The sequence below is a fragment of the Anarhichas minor genome, unplaced genomic scaffold (assembly GCF_050575085.1).
Source record: "Anarhichas minor isolate MPS153535 unplaced genomic scaffold, ASM5057508v1 ptg000004l, whole genome shotgun sequence".
NCBI classification, from domain to species: Eukaryota; Metazoa; Chordata; class Actinopteri; order Perciformes; family Anarhichadidae; genus Anarhichas; species Anarhichas minor.
This window is the reverse complement of record NW_027466450.1, coordinates 6955451-6965191: the sequence shown is the minus strand read 5'-3', so window position 1 is coordinate 6965191 and position 9741 is coordinate 6955451. Positions and strand designations below refer to the sequence as shown.

At 41.1% G+C, this 9741-nt stretch overlaps 1 protein-coding gene across 3 annotated transcripts in view; it reads left to right on the top strand.

The window, feature by feature from the left end:
• Positions 1-221: 221 nt before the first annotated feature.
• Positions 222-9741, top strand: part of rapgef4a (Rap guanine nucleotide exchange factor 4a) — a 32247-nt gene continuing 22727 nt past the window's right edge. For all 3 annotated transcript variants that reach the window (XM_076103704.1, XM_076103687.1, XM_076103696.1), the window contains exons 1-4: positions 222-289; positions 3571-3713; positions 3826-3914; positions 4420-4566. In XM_076103704.1, coding sequence (XP_075959819.1) covers positions 222-289; positions 3571-3713; positions 3826-3914; positions 4420-4566 — 447 coding nt within the window. The remainder of the gene's footprint in view (positions 290-3570; positions 3714-3825; positions 3915-4419; positions 4567-9741) is intronic.

Below are 9741 nucleotides of genomic sequence, written 5' to 3'. Positions count from 1 at the left end.
CCTCAAAGCAAACTGGTCTTGATTAGCCTACTGCTTTGATTGGCTTCACGTTCATTACAGCTGAACCTGATTGTATTTCCTGTTGGTGCTGGTCAGGTATACGCACTGAGCAGCAGCAGCAGCAGCAGGGACAGTACAGCGACTGTCAGCGGTGGATGAGTGAAGGCAGATGAAGTGTTGTGGTCCATCTCTATCCACCTCCGCAGCAGCAGGATCTCAAGATGGTAGCAGCGCACACTTCTTCACATTCGTCGGAATCTGTCGAGTGGATTATTTGTCTGGATAAGAGGTATTTATGTCACGTCCCTGCAACTCATTTTAGGCCACTGTGTAAGCGACTATTGACGGAATAATAAAGCGATTTTGTTTCCCCCCCCTAGAGCTGGGCGTTGTGTTTCAGTAGCTGAAATGAAACATTGCCGGCTCTGGAGTTTTAATTTCCCGACGGAATTAAGAGTGTTAATTAGGGCATCCTTGAACGCGCCATGTGTAGCATCCTTATGGTTATTGCGTTCATGTCAGGACACGCGTTCATTTGGTGGCTCTGGTCAAACTCAAAGACCGGTGAAATATTGGAGCAAAGGACAACTGTAGACATGCGTTTGATATGCTGTTAAAATATATTTTGTACCGCTGACTACATAAGTCACTGACTGTAAATAGCTGTCTCAGTTACTCACTTAAATTTGTTCTATGGATTAACAAGAGCAAGTAAAAGTTTCAAAAAGACAAGGTCCTTTGGCATTGTGCTCTCTGTGATGAGCAGAAAATGAGCCACAATGATGCTATTGCTTAATCCACACACATTATTTGGTCCATTATGAATAATATAGTACAATTCAGCATAATGGCCCTGCAGATTTGTGTGTTTTGATACAACAAGATTAGTGTCAATAAGCCATTAGAATATTTAAAATATGTGGATAGCTCTGATCATGATTATGCTATTTTGAGGTGCCTTAGCTGTACATTCTGCCCCAAATCACTGCAGAGCACTTGACCAGCAGGTGAAACTACTGCATGAACACCTGCCAGGGGAGTTATTAAACCACCAAGCAGCTGCAGGGGTCTTTCTTTAAAAAGTCATTCAATAACAACACCTGATAAAAACGGAATAAAGTCTTTCAGATCATTATGAGTCACCATCATTTTGCATCACTGACAGGTGCAGTGTTGCACAACTCTAATGCACATGTCTATCATTTACAGCAAGAACAAATTGCAATGTGTGTGACGATGTACTTGATATGCACTTCAATTGATCCATTGTGGGGATTTCTGACAGCGCTTCCCTGTGCATACATTTTACATCTTGAATTCACACACTCAAAATGGGGGACAGTGAACATAAGAGCTTTAGGAGTCAAACAGCCAGGGATGTTGGACACATGGCTCGGGTGTAAATGACGAGGGGCTGCGACAAAGAAAAGGTCCAAAGTGCATCAGCTATGAACAGCAGTGACGCAGTCTGCCAGACGTGTTTACACAGTAATATCCTCTGGTTAGCCCGAGAAGCCTCCCGTGTCGCTCAAATCAAACGGTTCTTGTATGACGCACCTTTTCCGATCACATACCTGTAGCATGTATACCTTCATTTTATTGTTCTGTTGCTAATTTTGAAATGCAAGTCAGGTGATGAACACAAATGTTTCCCTGCGTTTTTCTCACTACATTTGAAAAGTCATTGGATTTCTTCACAGTATTTAGTGTAAAAAATAATTGAGTAAAAAAAAACCCCCAAAGGTGTCGATTAAACTGTTTATGTTGTCACAGTTTAATGCAGAGCTTCTCTGTACTCTTTGAAGTCTCATGCTCTTGTAACTGAACTGTAAATTAGACACAGTATAGGTTTGTAGTGTTCATACTGCAAGAAGCCGCCCTGTGATGAAAACATTCTGTCCTCAGGTCGACTCTAAAACAGCACCCTTTCAAAGCTTATTTTTGTTGACTTGGTTGGTTTCCAAATAGACACCTTGGCTTTGAAACTCGTGCTCCCACACATCGCTCTGTTGCCTTGTTGTTCTCACTGTGTAGCGTGTTTGACAAAGTACGCAGTGCTGAAATAATGCAGGGTATCGGCTCCGGTATGATTATGCAGTCCAATTACGACGTGTGTAGTAAAGACATACTTTAATGTGACTACTGTGAGTTGAAAGGTTGCCAGGGAATACATGATGAAGCTTGGTGATAACACTTTTATTGTACTGATAATCTAGTACAATACATCATTTTCAGAGTCATTTAAGTCAGAGGATTGTTGCAGCGGTGAAGTAGGAACTTGATTCCCTTTCTGAATTATTGATACTGCATAGTTTCATTTTTGAAAGGATGGATATGGATTCAAAGGTGATAGTAGCTACAGTACAACCACCCACATGTTACATCAGAGGCTCCACATTCAGTGTAACAAATGTGGGGCCGTGTGATACAAGCAAGAGAGGGATAAAACACACTGATCTGAACGTGATCAGTATTTTCTGCCATAATTTAGATCCCTCACATTGTTCAAGCTCAATGTGATAAACAACAATGTATAGAGTTACCTTTTAAGCAATTATATCCTTATGGAAATAGTCTCTTTTTGCATCGTCCAGTTGAAACAAATGGTCAGTGAGCAGCTTGTTTTCACAAGCATGTGCAAAGCTCTGTGGAACTTTTCATAGAGAAATCTTGTCTTTTATTGTAAGCAACACTTAATCAAAGCTATTGTTGCAACCTAAGACCCTGCAGAATTACCTATTCTGATTCTTTATTTTACTCAACCTTTATTTAGGAGGGAGACCTTGCCAAGACCGCACACCAGTCACAGTTTATATACAAATAAAACACAACAGACAGGAAATACATACAAGGAAGAGACTAAATCCAGCTCAAACAAAGTAGTTGCATTTCTCAGCTACATGGACTTTTAACATGGCTTTACATTTTTCCAAGGCGACTATATTATCAAACTGTAGTATGCTCTGCAGATTATTCCAAGTCAAGGGAGCAAAGTGAGGAGGATTTTCCCCTCGGCTCAGGTTCCTTGGAACCTGGTAAGGAAACAATTTGTAGTAACAAAGCTGAAGATTGCTGGATGTCTGTGTTAGGAGATTTACCCACGAAGACATCACCATTGTCCAAAACACAAGGAATACTTTGATTAAGGATATAAAATGTTATTGTGTATATATATATATATATTATACTGTGCACACAATAGGAAAAGTTGAAGAGGTATTAGTCTTTGGTGATTAGATGGGTCATCATTTCATATTTGACAACAAGATTATTGGCTCACGCAAGTTGTGGAAAATGTGTTTGGTTGAAGTGAAAAGTACCTATTCTGTCCAGGGCGCTGCTGTTGTGCAAGTTTAAGTTATGACATAAGAGCTGTAACAGGAAACCAGAGGACAGTGTTCCTCAGGGATAAATTGGCGTCACATCGCTCCTGCAGAGCTACAGGTGTTTTCAGAATCTAGGCCAAGATGCACTTATGCCGACTCAAGCTCTGCAGCCTATTTAGGTGCCTTACGTACATTTATTTTTACCATTACCTGTACATTGGCCCCTTTCTTTTTCTTTTTCCAGACCAGGAGAGCGCTCTGGAGAAGATGTTGACATAATCCTGGCACGTCTGAAAAACGCGAAGGCCTTCGAAAGATTCCACCCCAGTTTGCTGCAGCAGATTTGCCTGTGTGGATTCTATGAGTGCTTGGAGAAAGGCATCACCTGTAGGTCAAAATACAGGCTCTGAAAGGGTCATATTGTATATCCGCCACCAAAATAGACGTACGTTTCGTTTTTAAAAGCCTGTTGATTTTTTCAAACTGTTCTGTTTTTTAGTGTATCGCCAAGGAGACATTGGCACCAGCTGGTATGCCGTCCTTTCTGGTTCGCTGGATGTCAAAGTTTCAGAGACATCAAGTTATCAGGTACGACTGATTAAATTAATGATAATTTGACGTGCTAATTTACAAAATGTGGGGTTAAATCCGCATAATCTTTAAGATTTGAATGATTTTGTCAGTTAAGGTGCACTTGAAATTCAATACACTGGCAAATTAATTTACATCCAACCTCCAGTTTATTTGGAGTGTAGGCTGTAAAGAACATTTTGCTTATAACATTAGGGGATATTACTGATTCGTTTTTAACACCGCAGCTTCGTGCACCTCGGTCAGTTTTCTTGGGTGCTGATTGAAGTAATTTCTCTACAGATTGGAGAGCGGCCATCTATCTAACACAAGTGTTCATGTGATTGCCTGTAGCCGTTGAAAGTGATCTGATCAGTGCTCCTCAAGTGCCTCAAAAATGGGCCATTCATCCAGCAGAATAAGGACATTGCATTAGCATTTCCGAGGTTCTTTGTCTGGGTGCATTTTTGTATCCTTACAGAGTAATGATCCATGTAAAGCACCTTCTCTGTTTCTTTTACAGGATGCTGTTACTATATGCACGCTGGGCATTGGCACGGCATTTGGGGAGTCGATCTTGGATAACACCCCCCGGCACGCCACTATTGTCACACGGGAATTCAGTGAGCTCCTACGCATTGAGCAGAGGGAGTTCAGGTCTCTGTGGGAGGTGAGTACCTCTAGCTGCTCCATCTGTACTTGAATCATCCTACAGATATTCTCTGGCTACATTGCAGCTTGTGACACATCTCCGAGGTTAACTCAAGGTCGATGCTTGTACCAAGAGATCGGAAAGAGCTGCTTGCAAAGTATATCTAAGCATGTCTTTTCCAAAGTTGAAAGGATCTTTAATGTCTCTTACATGGAAATTAGTTTGCAGCCAAGTTGCATACAGACACACAAAACCCTAAACACTGGTGAACAGCGAACAACAGGACATAGTTTACAGAGTAGTTCAGCAGTAGGTTCTGAAATACAAGTAAACGTTTGTTATTTTCTTTAGTCTGACTTTGTTTCTCTTTAGTCACAGGACTAAAATTAGAGACATTACATAAAGTATTTACATTGCTTAAAACAAATATGACAAGGATGAATTTAACTACATTTTCTGGAATGAAACTAGCCCGGTCCCATATCTCCGAGTCTCTGTTGACTTGATCTCTATTTTTTTTTTTTTTGCGAATTAATCAAATAACGAGGTGAAAACAAAATTCAGCCTGATTATGAGGCTGTAATGAAATGGCAATTCTACATGTAGAATCACCCACAAACGGGTAAATGCGGCTATTTATACATATTTTCAGTAAAAATTATACTTTTTTTCATTGTTAATGCCAACAATTTCAGACATAAAGCAGATCGATAACAGCTGAGTGGGTAGCTTAAAGGCGGCTTGCATCTCTGTCCATTCATCCTTTCTGACCTAACTGAGGGGGCTGCTCAACGCCAGGGGAGAGCCACCTGTCGTAGTTTGTTCTTGTTGCAATTGAAATGTTAAATTTGAAAACTGTGATGAATTGAGCCAAACGCAAGCCAAAGCGTAGGTGGCGTATCTTGTGGATCAGTGGAGGTTGGATTGTTAATTTATTTGAAGCTTCTGCTCCCAAGTTTGTGTGTAAGCGCTCTACAACATAAATGGTCTTATCAGGGAGTAGAAGGTTTACAGTGCCTGACCACTAGATGGAAGTGCAGTGCTGAAGAGAAAAAGGTTCATTCTGGTTCTGTGTTTACTGGTGTCTTAATTGTGTGCACTAATTCAGTCACTCAGCACAAGTATAACACAGACCAACTCTTCAGATAACCTGCCATAATAGTATAGAAGTATATCTCACTGTGTCAGGACAAACCTGAAATTCAACATACTATAAATATTAGATTGATCGTAATAAGATACTTAAGAGAAACAGCATTGTTTATGGTTGGTCACCATGCACCACCCAACCCTCCATCTCCTGCGTGTTAGTTGTTCGATGTCATGCTGCGTAGAGCCCCTCGCCTCTCTCAGCTCCCCCTCTGCTGGTTTACTGAGAGAGACAGCCCATTTCCTCTGGGACCGAAGGGCATAAGGGGCTGTTAGATTATGGGCTGTGTGTCTGTGTCAGCGTACTGGCCAGCAGCAGTGTGACCAGATCCTCAACGTGGAAGTACTACTAGGCTACACGTTTCACCTCTGCCCTCAGACGACCTCTCCAGTAAGGTGTGTTTCAGATGAGATTCTATGGCTTCTGATTCTGGCGCCCACATCGTCAAATCTTGTCCTTAAGATAAGATCTCGTTGGTCTCGGTTGTTTTGTGATGTATCGACACACTGTGAAGTGACTGGGTTCAGATGCAGTTCGGGCACAGAATGGTTCTCAGATTCATTACGGAAATGCTTTTCTTTGGAAAGTGTCTGGCATGGTTGCGTTGTTATGTCTATAATCTAGTTATGAAGAAGCAAATACCCTTCATATATGTTGGAGAATCCTGTTTTTGTAAATGTTATCCACTCACTGTATCATGTTAAAGCCCTCGTCAACTCAAACATTTGTTTTGATTCTTGCCACTTCACTCGGAAGTTTGACCACTGTGCAGGAATTTGACTTATTCATCTGCTGAGGAGGGAATCTTTCTATGTGCTACCCTTAAATCTGAGTTTTACAGAATTGTGTGACATCACAACTTGTTTATGAGCCAATCATGATCCAATATGCAACTAACACAAGCGTGATGTTTTAAATTGAAAACATCCTGTGCTCAAACACTATGAATCGATTTTTCAGGGAAGATCATCATTTGTCAAGCAGTTGAACAATTTACATGCTTTTAAATTCTGTACTTTTCATAAGGCAGAAGGATTAGGATGTTATTTGAGGTAGTGTTGACGTACTTGAGATCGGTCTTGGTCTCGAGACCGTTTTGTCTCGGTCTCAGACAAAGAGGATTCAGTTTTTGTTTTCAAGACTGGTCAAGACCGCAACTGCTGGGATATTGTCTGATCATTACTGTGATTGTTCGTAGATAAATAAGGAAAATGCACCTCTGCAGTGCTTTTTGATTATTTTATCAAGACTTTTCTCATGGTACACTTGGTACACAATGAAGAGGGATCTTCATTTGTGTTCTGTGGGTGTTTGTATGGGAATGTGGGGGACTCGCACTGGTCTGGTCTTGGTCTTGACTTTGTCTTAACCCCTCAAAGTCCTGGTCTTGTCTTGGACTCGATAGGTCTTGGTCATGACTTTGTCTCAGTTCAGGTCCATGCAGAGTCTAAAAACTTGTGGATGTTTGTTTCTTGTTTCAGTCCAGGTTCTCCAAATGAGACATGCACTCTATTTGCCCTCAGTAATGTTTCTAGATGTACTTCACCCAAAAACAATTTACTACGTTCAGCATCAATACATGGATCTTTTGTTGTTAGATGTGCTGAGCTGGCTTTGCCTTGCAAGTTGGCCAAGCTGTGACAGAAGGGCTATCGAGTCAACATTCACATAATCAGCTTGTTGACAGATAATCTTTACTTTAGCTCCCAGTATTTTACGATTTGTTGTTCGAACAACAGTTTCACCAAACTATTCTACCTGGCACTGGTGCTCATTTATTCCTCCCAGTATTGCCGCAATGCAGTACAATTGCTTATGTAGTATCCTGATGCACAGTGGGGCCAAACTGCCTCCAACTTCCCTGGATGTCTCTCTGGCTGTTTAAATAACTGAAGTTCATCTACATCAAACTGGCTTTATTAAAGTTGAAATACATTTTGTGGTGCATAAAAAACATTAAGCTTCATGGGATCAGTATTTGTATGGCTGAAGACCAGGGTGAACAAAGAAATACTCCATTTATTGATGCCAGGAGGAAGCCCTGAAACAAAGTTACACACCACCTCCTCCTCCTCCTCCTCTTCCTCCCACACAGATCTGTCCTCCTGTGGGCGAGTACTCTTACAAAACTATGCCAGACTGAGCACAGCATTGCCCTAATAAACCCATGGATAATATTATTTGTTCATGCCTGTCAAAATCAATTATTCAGTGTAAATCTGTCTCCAGTTTTCCCTCCTTTTCCTAACATATTTAATTGTTCCGTACATTTGAGGTTATATATGTTTCTTGCGTGTAGCGGTAGCGTATAACAAGTGCTTGAATTAGTGTCTATGGGTACCACTCATGCATGCAACTCGTGCAGCGCGCTGTTTGTTTAACAGAGCAGACATGAGCCGAGCTCAGCACACTCGGGCACGCTGACCGAAGCTCGGCCTGATCATCAATTTGTTCTTCCCTTTGTTTCCTGCTTCCGATGGGCTCTGTGATTGAAACAACACAGTTGTGATTTTTATTTGAAGGGTCATAAGACAGCTCTCGTATACAATCACGTCATCCTGCATGTGGCCTGAATAGAATTGCTTTCATTACCTGGAAGCTCTGATATATTGGATTAGATGTGACAAATTACACATTTTAGGAGGACAGTTTGATAAGCACTGCACATGCTTTGAGTTACATTGTGTGTAGATGCTTTTGGCTGTAAGTATTTTGCAGGCAGGTTCCAAACGTATCTGTTGGGTGCTGAGCAGAGAGAGTAGGTGGGTGGGATTGGTGTCTCATCAGTTCATAGAAGCAACCTGGTGAGCAGCCAGTGGAGAAGGCTGATGAACGGGAAGTGGCAGGGACGCAGCGTGCCCTCTGGTGTCTGAGGATTGGGTGGAGAGGGATTGGAAAAACAAGGCCACATGGATCCTCTGGTGGTTCAGTATCCAAGTTGTATGCCACATCCAGGGCCGGAGTCACTCCAAGTGTCCAGCGGATGTGTGTACAGAAAGGGCACGCAGATTATATCAAAACACTTCTGTTTTATTCCCTTATCTCTGCACACAGTCATTACATCATCAAAAGATGATGTAATGAACTCCAATCTGGAAAATATAACGCGTCATGCAGATGTTTTTGTTATCAGTTCAAATTTTGCTTCCTTATTCAGTCCACAAAGTAGCATTTTTTTGTTGTAACAGCTTTTACAGGATTTATGTATGATTTTATGATTTAGATCAGTGAGATAGAAAGATCTAGGATGAAAGTGAACAGTTACAGCAACTGTAAACTCACAAAACGCCAACACATTTCTGTAGTGCAGAATAATGTGTCTGGTAGAAAGAACAATGCTGGACTAAAATCGTTCAGCTGGCACACAAACTAGATTTCTCTCAGCTTTCATCTTCCACATTGTCGCCTTGTTTATGCGTTTGCTTTTTGCTTCGTTGATCTGTGTGTTCAAGTTAAATCAAAGCTTGGAGGAGCAGACTAAAGTGACGTCGAACAAAAAACAACAGTGAATCAATTTCAAATGTCAAATCAAATTTGTTGCTGGCATGGGGAGTGAAGATGGAAAATTAAATATATTCTCCTTCCAGTGACTCAGTCCATCATATTGACATCCAAAATACATTTTAGAAAATTGCCTTGTCTTAAATTGGTCCCTGTTCAATACAAACTTGTATTCCATTAAATTCAGGATGACTATGATATCACATCCAAAATAAGACATCATTTCATCACATGGTTTTACTGAAAGTGTAGCAGATAAGCTGTTTGGGTCTGTTTTGTTCAGTCGGGAGTGTGAAGTGACAAGGAGTCAGATTTGACATGGTGCGTTAGTGACACACATCCACACCTGCTCAGCCCCAGCGCTCTATTTTTTAGTTGCATTCATTCCCCGTCCTTATTTCTTGACTCAAAATCAGTTTAATGGTAATTTAGGCCTGAATTTCAGTTTGACATTCAGAGCATTAATAAGCAAACAACAATTTGCTATGTAAAGATATAGTGGAGTAATGTCTATCTGAGCAGAGAATGAAGTCACTCCCCCT